The 13,713-nt window shown below is 40.3% G+C and overlaps 1 protein-coding gene across 2 annotated transcripts in view; it reads right to left on the bottom strand.

Moving 5' to 3' along the window:
• The window catches only part of LOC311247327 (E3 ubiquitin-protein ligase AMFR-like), a 99,924-nt gene that overhangs the window by 61,230 nt on the left and 24,981 nt on the right, over positions 1-13,713 (bottom strand). For both annotated transcript variants that reach the window (XM_084337688.1, XM_084337689.1), the window contains exon 4: positions 3,326-3,490. In XM_084337688.1, coding sequence (XP_084193814.1) covers positions 3,326-3,490 — 165 coding nt within the window. The remainder of the gene's footprint in view (positions 1-3,325; positions 3,491-13,713) is intronic.

Here is a 13,713-nt window from a genome sequence, read left to right as displayed (position 1 = left end):
CTTTACAGACAACATTGAGACAAAGCTTCCTGACACATCTCCATCCAAACTCTTGGAAGAACTCATTGAAATCTCATCCGATACCACCTGGAGAGCTAGTTAGAGTGTGGTGCTGAGTACCAAGTATCTCATGATGCAGCAGTTAAGGTGTTGATACCATTCAGCACCACATATCTGTGTGAAGCTGGCTTTTCATACATGACAGCTCTGAAAACAAAATATAGGGCCAAGTTGAGCCTTGAGGATGACATGCGTGTTGCCTTGTCAAAGATCTCTCCACGTATTGACCGTATTATTAGCCAGCAGCAGCAGACCTCGCATTGAGCTAGAAATTTCCACTGAGTGAACGAGTGCTTATTTTCTGTATTTATTTTATTTAATTTTTTGAGAAATGGTAACTTGGTGATCCTTTTCTGTATTTAAAAAAAATACATGATTTTCTGTTTTTGAGAAATGGTCAAACTTATCCAAATATGCTATTTTTATGGAGAACAGTGCAGCTGCAACAGATAGCACTTTAGTGATCCTTTTCTGTATTTAAAAAAAAAAACATGATTTTCAGTTTGAGAAATGGTCACACTTATCCAAATATTATGCTATTTTTATGGAAAAGTGCAGCTGCAACAGATAGCACTTTAGTGATAATTTTCTGTAATTTTATTTAAAGAAATATGCTCTTTGATTTACTACTATGTGTAATGTCAACAGTAGACCTGAAACACCTGTTAATAATGCATTATATAGCCTGCATATACACACAAATGTGTTTCCCGGTTTCTTAAATAAACATTATTTTGAAAGCAAGCACCTTTGTCATCATTGTAGCAAAAAAGACAGGACCGGAAAAGTCTTTATCGTATGTAGGGGTACCCTGGAATATTGTATTGAACACAGGGGTGCCTTGGCAGCAGAAAGGTTGAGAACCCCTGAGCTAGGTAGTGTAGTTTTATTAAATTTTTATGTCCCTCGAATGCCCTGGGTCTCCTCTTTACTTGGACTACAACGATTTTATGAGTGCTTCCTGTTCTTGCGTCTAAATCATCCAATTTCCGATGCAATAAGCTCATATTTAGCTAATAACTAGGGATGCCCCGATCACGTTTTTTGCCACAGATACCGATCACCGATAGTCTATGAGCCATATCGGCCGATACACTGCCGATACCGATCGTTTTTGGTTTTATAAATATATATATTTTTTATATATAATTATACTTTTTTTTTTTATATATATTATAATTATACTTGTAGTTGTATTATCTGCGAGACATCGCCACCACACAACAAGTCAAAATGCTCGCTATCTGCAAACAGCTCCACTGTCTGTGTGTATACTCTGCTTTGGTCACATTCACATTCAGCATGCCCTCAGCGTCCCCAGTCAGAGCGATAGTTCAACTTGACTAACAGGGTCTGAAACGTATAAGATGTTCTCAGTGTTCAGTTATTAGCCAACAGCTGCAAAAACGAATAATGTCAATTATGTTATAAAACATTGATATCAGGAGCTATCTGTAGCTACTGCTAGCCGGCTAGATAACGTTACACAACGCCTCATGTATTAAACTAAAGTGAACTATTTAGTTTACTGGGTCATTTCGTTTAAACAGTAAGCTAACGTGAGCTAACGTTAGCTACCTAGCTAACGGAGGTCTCATGCACTCGACTATTGCCGGAGCATTTGTTGATATCAGGAGCTATCAGTAGCTAGCCAGCTAGATAACGTTAGACAATGCCTCATGTATTAAACTAAAAGTGAATAGTTGACTGGGTCATTTTGTTTAAACAGTAACGCTAGCTAGGTAGCTAACGTTAGCTCACGGAGCGATAGCTAGTTAGCCAACGCTAGCCAGCACCTGCGAAAACGAATGCCAAACTGATGATCTCAGACGTTGATATCAGGAGCTATCAGTAGCTAGATAACATTAGACAACGCCTCATGCATTAAACTAAAGTGAATAGGCCATTTTGTTTAATGCTTGTTATGTTGAAAGAGGAGCTCTGAGCTGCTCATGCACTAGCCGGAGCTTGTTGACATGAGGGGTCTGGGAGGGGGAGGGGCAGTGCGCTGCAGCAACAGCTGTGTGCCTGAGAGAGAAGTCAGCGAGTGAGAACTCCGCTGAGAATTGGATCATGTTTTTCGCGCTCGTCTTCGATCGGTTTTCACGATCGGCAAAAATAAAGCATTATCGGAATTCACAGATCTCATATTTATACTGAATATCGGCCGATACCGATCGCTGGCCGATCGATCGGGGCATCCCCACTAATAACACTTAAAATCATTGCTAAACAAACATAGTTCTGAATATATACACTTTGATCTATTTGTGCAACGTGAAATAAAAAAACTAAGGCTGTCAAAGTTAACGCGATATTAATGCGTTAACTCCCGATTCTATTAATGCCAAAAAAAAAATTAACTCAAGATTAACTAAAAAAAAAAAAAAAAAAAAAAAAAATTACTAGACTTCACTCAGGTGTATTATTGATGCTCTCATTGATACTATATTTGTTTCAAGTGTGTGTGTGTGTGTGTGTGTGTGTGTGTGTGTGTGTGTGTGTGTGTGTGTGTGTGTGTGTGTGTGTGTGAGATATAGAGAGAGAGGGGGGTGAGAGAGATGAGGAAGGGGCAAGAGAGAAAGAGAGCTGGGAGAGTGTGTGTGTGAGGGAGAGAGGGGGGTGTGTGATTAATCAGCCCTTGTGTGTGTGAATGTAACAAGTTCCTAACGTTTTCTTTCCCCTATTATTTCATGCACACTTTATTCATTGTTTTAAATTATTATTTTCTTTTAAGTTATTTTGTGCATCACTCTGTTTTGAATTTGATGCAAATTTGCTATGCATGAGGGTCATCCTTTTGTGTTAAATGGCTGCATAAAGCAAGCATTTGTTGACTCGCATGTTGATAAGAGTATTAAAACTTGGAACTTGAAAAAGATCTGTTTAAGGAATAAAAAAAATAAAAAAAAAAAATGCGATTAATTTGCGATTAATCGCGAGTTAACTATGGACAATCATGTGATTAATCGAGTTAAATATTTTAATCGTTTGACAGCACTAAAAAAAAACTTTACATTTTTTCTATACAAAACATTGCATTTGTGACCTAAGCTCTTTGGAAATGATTCTCGACTTTTGTTGCAGTAGTGATGAGTTTTGAATGGCTCTAAAAGCCATGCTAGCTACAGTCAAGCTCCAGAACTGGAATATAGAGTAATGAGAGTTCTGTCCAGAGTTGTGTTCTGTCCCTCCCTCCTCCTCCTCTTGGAACCCCTATAATGACTCCACTTTAACGACCGCTGCTGTAGTGTGTGAGACGTACGTATTCAAAGCGGTCTTTGCAGAGCTGGACCATGAGGTGGAGAAAGACGAGGCCAGAGAACCACAGACACCACATGACCACCTCCTCCACCGTCTGCACGTTCAGCACGCCGAAGATGAAGATGAATTTGTAGAAGATGAAGTTCCAGAACTTATCCTTCAGGTGCTGATGTTGGGGAAGGAGGAGAAAAGGACAGAAGCGTCAGAAACGTTACATTATGACAAAGGATATGTCAGACGTTATACGACAGTTACTTCTGACTGATTAAAAATGGGATGTCCGATATTATCGGCCTACCGATATTATCGGCCGATATCGGCATAAAAATGTGATATCGGAAAATATCGGTATCGGTTTTCAATTTTTTTTTTTTACATTATGTTATATTACAATTAAGAACACATTCTGATTTTATTTATTGTCAAAAGTATGCATAATGTTGTGTTAATTCCACAACAAGAGATATGTAATGTTAATTACCTGAACTTATTCAGTTTTTGGGGGGGGGAAACCCTGCATATATCGGTATCGGTTGATATCGGTTGATATCGGTATCGGAAATTAAGAGTTGGACAATATCGGTATCGGTAAAAAACCCAATATCGAGCATCCCTAATTAAAATGTATCGTCATTATACAGCACAAGTACAGTACAACGAAAAGAAGTTTGGCCTCCAACCAGAGTGCAAATGTAACAGTAGTAATGTACAGGTGATCAAACTGGGTATAACATAGGGCTGGACGGTATGGTCTAAAATGTATATCACGGTATAATTTGAAGCATAAACGGTAACGGTATATATCACGGTATATTCATTTAGCTTAAAATGTCTATATAAATGCTTCTGAAGGGGTAAACACTGGTATGGCAGCTATTGCTGTACTCTTGTATTACTAGGACATATTTCACATAGTACAGAGGTATTGTAAGAACATTTATTGTGCAAAACTGCAATAGAAAAATGCAAAACCTTTTCTCAAGTTACTTCCATCTCTGAAAAACACTTTTTTCATGAAATACAATAAAATCAAGCGGCACAAAGTGAAAATATAAACTACAGCAGTACAGGAGGTTTCTTTCCCTCAAACAACTCAAACACAATACAACTCCAACATAACTTAACTTTAGTGTACATGTTTTACAACGTAGAGAGAGCGAGAGAGAGAGAGAGAGAGAGAGAGAGAGAGAGAGAGAGAGAGGGAGAGAGTGATGTAATAGATTTGAGTTTGAGGTTTGAGCGTCCTAAGCTGCCGTAGGTGATGATTTCACACCAGGATTGTCAACACAGAGAGTTGGAAACGGGAGCAGCCCCGATGGATAAAGCGATATAAAGAAATGAATAGCCAAATAAATGTGAAGTTATCTTTGAACCTCTGTTGTCAAGCCTCGTCAATATAACCCCCACCCTTTCCTCACTAATGGAACTGGTGCCGCAGAGTCACGTTAGAACATTAGCTTAGCGGCTAATGTTAGCCTGTTGCTGTGCTAAAGCAAGTCTCCTCTCAGCCTCCTTAGCTAAATTGAAATGGCAAAACCATATGGCAAGGTCCGTGAGCAAGTGGAGAAAAACTCAATACAATTAAACACTATGCAACGACCACTGCAAACGTTGAGTGAATCGTCAAGTAACGTTAACGCCATTGCTACTGCTGTGACTAGCTGTTACCGTATATCGTCCACCCCTACTATAACATAAATTAGTACTACTGGGTGTAGTGCTAATCGGATGCATGTACAGAGTTATAATTCCAATATGTACAGTGATACAGGTAAAAGGACAGTATGGTCATAGTGATGAAATATGGCACATAAATATAGCAGAGACATTCCTCGACACTGATCTCTAGGGGTGGGAATCACCAGTTTCATCACGATACGATACGATATCGATTCTTTGGACAACGATACGATATTTTCCGATATCACAAAGTCTGCCACGATACGATACGATTCGATTCAGGTGCCTGCGATCGATATGAGACGATATTATATGCCCATTTAACACAATCAGTAACATTTAAATCAACAAAAAAAAGGCAATGGAAATATCATTTGACATTTTTATTTTTGATCTCTTCCAGACAATTAATTAATTATTAATAATTTTTTTTTCACGAAATATTATATTTAAGCCAAATAATAGTGATTGTGACAAAATAAAAATGCACACTAAATAAAAATACACATTTCAAGTGTAAACAATAGATACAGCTAGCTACTACTGACATTATCACAATGTCAGTAGCCTAGCTATATCTATTATATTGTGATGAAATATAGTAATGCATAATTTATGCACCTTTAGTTTAGTTTATAAAGGACAGTGTGCACTGACAATCCTTTGCATTAAACAATAGATGGGATATATGTACCGGATCTCCTCTCTGGTAAACAAGAATACCCTGAAGACTCTAACAGGAGCACTCATTCAAGGGTACTACGACTATGGTTGCACCTCATGGTACCAAAGCACCTCAAAGGCGCTAAAAACAAGATTACAAACATCACAAAACAAACTGCACATGCATATTTTAATCCATGGTTCATAGCGTGCGTGTGTCATCTTAATGATGACGTCACATCAGGTGCAGGGCAGCAGGGGCTCTGAGAGTCACAGGCAGGTAGTGGCAGGAAGCAGAGAGCCTTCTTGTTACTACTACTAGCCGAGGAGCTAGTCTCTGTTTCACCTAACACTATTGCTCCGTGATCATAGCCATTCATCTCTAAAGCTAACCACTATTTGTAAAAGCCACAACCACGTTACCATATTTGTAATAATGTAAATCATTGTGTCGTTGTACATAGTGTATATAACGTTAGTAGCTAAGTTAGCTAACGTAGCTTAGCTTAGCTTGGTAGCCAGCATTCTCGAAACTCCTAACAATGCCCGATTTAAAATGGTTCTCTCCTCTTTGTATACCTTTGTCCTCACAAGTATTCTGCCAGGGAACTTATGGACACGACAATAGTAGTAGTTATAAGGTGTTTGAGCTTGTAACGTTAACGTTAGTTAGCTAATAGCTATCGTGGTAGCCCGTTTCGTGACTGTGATGCACCGAGTGGGCTACTATTGTGCTATCAACATGCCGCGACGTGTAGCTTGCTAGCCGGCATGATGCGTGCAGTGCTTTGCACCACAGGTCTGAGAAGAGGACCTGCACATTTTACTCGTTCCCCAAACTCCTCTACATGCCCCAATCTAAAATGGTTCACGACAGTAGCCATAATGCTAACGTTAGCGGGGTAACGTTAGCCAGAGCTATATAGCCAGTAGTACTATGACCCGGACGGGCATAAGGCATAAGTTGCCTGAAGTGACGTCACGGCCCTGCTAGCGTCTGATAAGCTTTTAGATTTGCTCTGTGCATGTTATTCGTGCATGGACCCTTTTAACCCTTTCTGAGTGGCATTTCCGGCGTCAAATGGAAAAAAATAAATAATGAAATTAGATACCAATGATGTAAACTACCCATAACTGAAGAGTAGGGTTTAACCTGCAAGTTAGCCTTTAACCTCACTCTTAAGGTGCTTTCTCACTCACCATTCGGGGTCGAATCAGAGCCGGATCGTACCAGAAAAGGGTGCGTCAGTCCTAGTGAGAACGCTCCCCCCCCGTCCCCCGGGACGCTGATTCGCTCCAAACCTGTACCGCTGAAATAGGTGGTTCCGGGTGCGCGCCAGTGGGAACGGGGGGGGCGTGGTGTGCGAGCTTGTACCAAAACACGGGAGAGGCTTCTGTATCAACTTGCTGACACACACAACGTCGTTAGTATCGTTACTGTAATGCTTTCATGCTTGCTTGAATTTTGGGCAGATAAAAACATACAGCAACAACTGGACAATACCCACAAAAACGATATTTATGGGCAATTTGCGAGTTCAGACCTCAACCAAACATGTGGAGCCTCACGGCTCAGTGGATGAAAACATGAAGCCACGTTACAAGTACAAGACTTCTCTGGCTTGCATTAGGCCTGGCATTTTTTTTGCCATTGCTATGTCTACTATACATTGGTTTCTTGTTCGAATGCATTTATTTCTATTAGACCAGTGGTGCCCAACCAGTCGGCCGTGATCGACCGGTAGATCAATGACATGCAATATAATTGCCGCGAGCGATGGGCTAATGTTAGCTGCTAACTAGTTAAATAGGCTAAGCTAACTAGCGTTAGCTTAGCGTTAACCCTGGAAAACGCTCAAAGCGGAATCCACAACGGAAGAGGACGGAACGGACCGAAACGGACCCGAATGGTGAGTGAGAAAGCACCCTAAAACCCACCTCACCCCTGCCCACTTTGACAACCTAGGATGGCTTAGAGTAGACGACAGAGTACAGCATCTTGCAATGGGCCTGGTCTACAAGATACACGACTAAGGTACCCATGTATAGGGATGGGTACCTTTGACATTTGAACCGGTACCTGTGAATCGATACCGGTACCCAACGGTACCTTTTTTCGGTACTTTAGTCTCAAGAAATTTAATTTACCTACCTCAGTCGTAAAAAAAGAAATCCAAACTTCAAATAACTACAATTTCGACAGTTTTTGGCTTGTCATTGCTCCGACTGCTTTGTTGTTGAATCAAGTCAAATCCTAGGTAAGCATATATTGTGCGTGTGAACGTTGACATGAAAAAAAAAAGTTAAAAAAAAAAAAAAAAAAATAATTGGTTTCTCACTTGATTCGATACTCGGTAGTACCGACGTGTTTCGGTTCGGTACCTCACATGTCACTGTACATGTCAAAAAAACCCGAACCCCTTCCAATGTACAGTTCCCCCCCCCCAGGCCCCCACTCAACCCCCCCCCCGACGCCACCTAACCAACCTCCTCCAATGTACAGTTTCTTCCCCCTCAAATGTATATAATGTACAGTATATACTCTCTTTTTAGAAACTCTGTCTATTAATCAGAGTTTCCAACGCCAGGGTCTATATGACAGGCGTTGTACTCTTAAACAGTACTGTATATTTGTAGATCTGGTATGTCATAAATGTCTGGATGTAACAGTACTGTATATCTGTATGTTATGATGAATTGAAAATGGGGGACCCTGATGTAAACAAGACGAAAGTCTTTCTCTGGTCTGCATCCCCTTAACACATTGACGACCACGGCTTGCAGTGTAATATGTGGCTGGAGGACAACGCTTTGTCAACAAACGGATGTACTTTCTAACAGCTATATATATACTTATAGTATTGCTATCTGTCCATTCTCATTGTCACTTGAGTGCATAAACCGTGCCTTCATAATGGCTTAAAGAAAATAAAAATCCATTGGTTGGTTGTCATTTTATAGCGTTGTGAATATAAGCTTTATTGCAGTTTGTCTCGTCTTTTTTCTGGGAAGCTAGATATGAGGCTAAAGGCTAGTCACGTTACGTTATATCAAACGCCATTTCTGTTGTATATATATGAATGAAATAAAACAAACTGCGTAGCATCCGGACTATTACAGAGCATCTATGGATGAAATGGGGGCGGCGGGGGACGCCGATTAGTAGTATTGATTAGCAATACAGTGTGCGTTCAAGTAGCCATTTTCACTGATCGATCGCTTGCGTGTTACAACAATGTCCAATCCGGCTGTAATTTGAGTGAATAGTATCCTACCGTCAGCCCATGTGATCGCCGGCAGCATTATGTCATTAGTCATCGGAATCTGGTAGATCGATATGTCCATTGGCTGATCATAAATCCCATTATTCCAGGCTGAAATCTGCGTTCGGTAACGTGATCAAAGATGGAGTATGTTCGGCTGGGATCGAGGCTCATATGAAACGCCCCAGACAGTAAAAAAAATAATTTTCCCATTCGGCCTCAATGATACTGCAGTGGAGCGATGGCGGCCCTAAGAGGATCTGGCCGGTATTGCATGTCGCCGATTTAAATCTGGCGGGTAAATCTGCAGAGCCGATCGGGGACCTTGATCAGTTTATTAATATGGAATAAAACAATAACAACTTGCCACGAGTTAACTCGTGGCTCTGGTCCTCAACGGGTGGAATCGAAACACGAGTTAACTCGTGGTTGGGCGGCAAAGTGTTAACAATTGTGTGTATTGAGCCGTACTGTATTGTACCCATTCTGCAATCTGTTAATACAATTTTCAATTTCAATCTATAGTCCTATGTACTGTACATAGCTATTTAATCAGTGATTAGCCTCGCCCTCTAGCTAGGGCTGGGCGATATGGCCTAAATATGATATCACGATATTTTCTGACCTTTCGGCGATACATGATACACATCACGATGTTTTTCCTTTTTTCCCCAAACAATTCATTATGAGGCTTGACAAGACAGTATTTGAGTTTGCAAGCTAACATTAAAGACAAAAGACTCATGCATTTAGCATTTTTATATTATATATTAGATTTAGATGATTGGATTCTTAGATTATATATTTAGCATTTTAGTCTTTCGTTTTTTTTTTATTATATATTAGATTAGATTTAGATTATTAGATTACATATTGTAACTATTTATTTATTTACATGTATGTATACATTTATTATTTGAACGGCTTAAGGCTATATCTGTACTTGATGTTTGTTTGTTGTGTTGCATACTTGAAATAAACAAATCAAACCCCCCCTCTTAAAAACAAAAACCTGTGTTTAACCTAGCCATCTATAAAACATCATGCTAAAACTGTGAAACAAATGTCCTACTCCCCTGAAGAAAGAAATACATAGCAAACATGACTCAGTTATCCAATAGTGCTGCTGCTTTTTATTTTGTTAAAATCTTTTAGTTAATGAGAGAAACGGGGTTTATTCAATGTATGTGATGTATAGATTGGGGGGAGATGGTAGCATCTAAAGGTGCCAGGTCAGAGAGGTCAAAATGTGCTTGGCTTAGAAGACGGTGATAGAAGAAGCGGTTTCACAGGCACAGGCCGCCTTAGGAGGGTGTTTGTTTTGAATTCCGATCTAAAACATAACAAAGATAACGGAGCAGCACAGGGCACAGAGGCAGAGCGCGATGGAGGTTGACAGAGAGAAACGTTTTTGAAATGTGTGAAAGGTTATTAGCAGTTGTCATGACAGCGTCGCATGACAACCAGGAGAGGGGCGGGGGCCGTCGTTGCTACGACGAAGATCTATAAGTCGAACGGTGTTTCCGGGTGTAAGGCAGACCAAAGAAACGAATCCCACAGGAGGGAAGAGACCAAGATACTCTCTCCTCTCATCACAGAGAGGAGGGGGGGGGGGGGGGGGGGGGGGAAGAATGACACATCATCATTAGCTTCAGCTAACGCAAGGAGGGTTTAGGCTAACGACCAGGCCTGACCACTATTGGACTGAATAGCAGAGGGACGATAGACTGAACACACCGAAAGATCATTAGAATAGACTTTTCAAGGACAATACAATCCGTTAACATCTGAGCTGAGGCTTCTGTTTATAGAAATAAACATCGCTTCTCCTTGTAAGGTATTTCACGTTGTCAAAGTGTCGAATTCTTACGAAGGTGGAGAATTATTATGGTTTGCGGATCGTACTAACGGGGAGAGATAAGGATTATATTCAGCCAGTATATGAGACGTCAGGACCATTAAAATTACACAACGCAGAGGAATTGGATGGAGAGAGGATAACACAAGAAGACGTGATACTGGCCAGATTGATCAGGATCTAACATTAATAAGACTAAAAGACTACAATATGACTACAAGGGCCAGAAGCCGACTTCATGACGGCTTCCTGTCCTCGCATTCCATTTCCGGTTTACGTTACATTTTCAACAACAGATTGCTGCTAATTAAACACTTCATGGAAACGATAACGTTAGCGTTGTCGAGTTCATACGTGTAGTGTAGTATGAACTCGACATAACGTTAACATTACTCTGTGTCCACTGTTGCTGCCACTGTTGCGTCGCAGATGGATGGTACACTCTGTTAGCTCCGTAACTAATCCGCTCATAGACTAATTTACCGATAGCAGTACCGTTAACGTCGGAGCTTATCAATACTCCTGGGTTTCGGGGGGCATCCTTAGCACCGAGCCACCGCCTCTCTGTCTCTGGCTAGGTGTGTGCGCTTGCGTGCGTGTATGTGCGTGGGCAAGTGTGTGTGTGTGACTGACTTTTTTTTTCTGCAAGAGGGAGAGGAAAGCATTTAGCACTGCGCTTGTAAGTCTCATCTCATCCGCGGCGGTCTCTAACGCGAGGGCAAAACATCACGATATCCACGATACGTTTAAAAAGTGTATCGTTAATGAACTGTACCCGATATTTATATAATATCGTCATATCGCCCAGCCCTACCTCTAGCTGTATCTATTGTGATCAGTGATCACCAGATATCATCGTTATCACACTTTGCATGCTGACTGACAATGGCTCTACTACTAGAAGACAAAGGCGATTTTAATGTGATTTGATTGGTCTAGAACTTCTGGGGCAGGCTGGCAGACAGTGGAAGTCCTACTCAACAGACTGTAAACCTGATTAACCCATTCTTCGCCAGGCATTGTTCCCTTCTTATACCATCCTCTGCCAGCTCTATTTGTCTATGGAGATGTTCACCTACTTTGCAGGGCTATAACTTTTTAAATGGTATTGCTAAATTGACATTACTTTTTTTGTATTTTATTTTTTTATTATTTTTTAAACAAACACATAAACAAACATGACAACACACGATAAGATATACAAGCATTAGTTGTCAGTGCACATCCAATGAAATCACATTTTAGTTAATCGTCTTATATAGGATATACCCTTAATACCTGTTATCTAAAAACCTACACACATATGCTCCAGCTCGTACCCCCCCTTCCGGACCCCCCATTGGATAATCCATCCATTTTCCCTCGCTCCTAACCAGACATTACCATTATATGCTAGCTTTTATTTTCTCCACCACTTCTAACCACAATGTCATTTTGGATTCATTGAGACCCAAAATTCTTGCTGTAGATATTTCTTGATAGATCACATCGAGATATGTAATAATCCAGACCTTTCGGCAAATTTTTTCCGGTTGGAACCATCGTGATGCCATCAGCTTTTTAGCCACTGTGATACCCGATAAAACCAATATCTTTAGCTGTGGATGTACTGCACACTCAAAAACATCATTCAGCAGTAGTACAGAGGGGTGTACAGGTATATTCCAAGTTAAGAGATTTGATAGTTGCTGGGTCACCTCTTTCCAGAATATCTTAACTGGTGGGCAGTCCCAGTACATGTGCATAAATGTCCCCTCGTCCCCATTTGTACATAAGGAAGGAGCATTTGGAGTCTTGTATAAGACCAATTTTTTTCAGTCTTATAGGAGTCAAGTATGTCCTGTGAATATAGTTAAGATTGATTTGTTGATGGTCCGGGTTCCTTGATGTGAATCGAATATTTGCCCAGGCTTCTTGCCAATCAAAATCACTTTCCAGGTCTGGTATATCCCTCCTCCAGACGGAGTCTAGGTGGAGGGTTTCATATGAGGACGTTAGTAATTGATGATAAAAATCTGAAACAAAACCTCTTGATGTCTCTCTTTCATAGAAGAATTTGTGGTATCTGTGGTGTACAATTGGTATCCTTAATGGAACACCGTGAGCCTTCAAACATGCCAATAACTGTGCGTAAAAGTAATATGTGGACTTGGTGAGATTAAATTTTTTGCGTATTTCCTTGAAACTACAAAAAACCTGTTTATTGAAGACGTCTCCTAATGAGTGTATGCCTTGCTTTTCCCATCTAGGGAATCTTATAGGTTGTTTTCCTATCCAGAGTGCATTGTTATTGAATAAGGGAGTATGATTATGCCATTTATGTAGGGTAGAATATTTTTTTTTGTGTTTCGCGCCATATCCGGATCGCATGAGTGATTATGGGGCCAAATTTTCGTTCGCATTGCTTAATTGGTAATTTGGTGTATACTATGCCCTTCAGCTTGTGTGGAGCTACTATATTTTCTTCTAAATTTCTCCAGGATACTAATGCTTGGGGATCAAACCATGTTGTTAGTGGTCTTAAAGTGTACGCCTTAAAGTAGTGGTAGAAATCTGGAAATGCCATACCTCCGTCTAAATTGACATTACTATGGCCCATTCAACATCAATTATCTATCGTTCAGGATGTGGGAACGTTATACTTTTTCATTCATACAAAAATACGGTCTAGAGCAGGGATCAGCAACCTTTTTGACATGGAGTGCCTGTTTGAAATATAGTTGTAACTAGTGTGCCTCAACAATATTCCATGCATCGTAATTTTTTTTCTCATAATCAGGTATTTTTAATAATAACTTTTACATTACTACATCATTATTGTTAGTTATTATTAACAATATTATTATGATGATTGTATCAACCCTAAATCTGAGTTGGGGGGGGGAATGCAATGCAGACAAACAGCTGCATACAGTGCGACCATTT

Source organism: Notolepis coatsorum, assembly GCF_963971535.1.
Source record: "Notolepis coatsorum genome assembly, chromosome: 20".
In the NCBI taxonomy this organism is placed as follows: domain Eukaryota; kingdom Metazoa; phylum Chordata; class Actinopteri; order Aulopiformes; family Paralepididae; genus Notolepis; species Notolepis coatsorum.
This window is presented reverse-complemented; position numbering and strand designations above follow the sequence as displayed.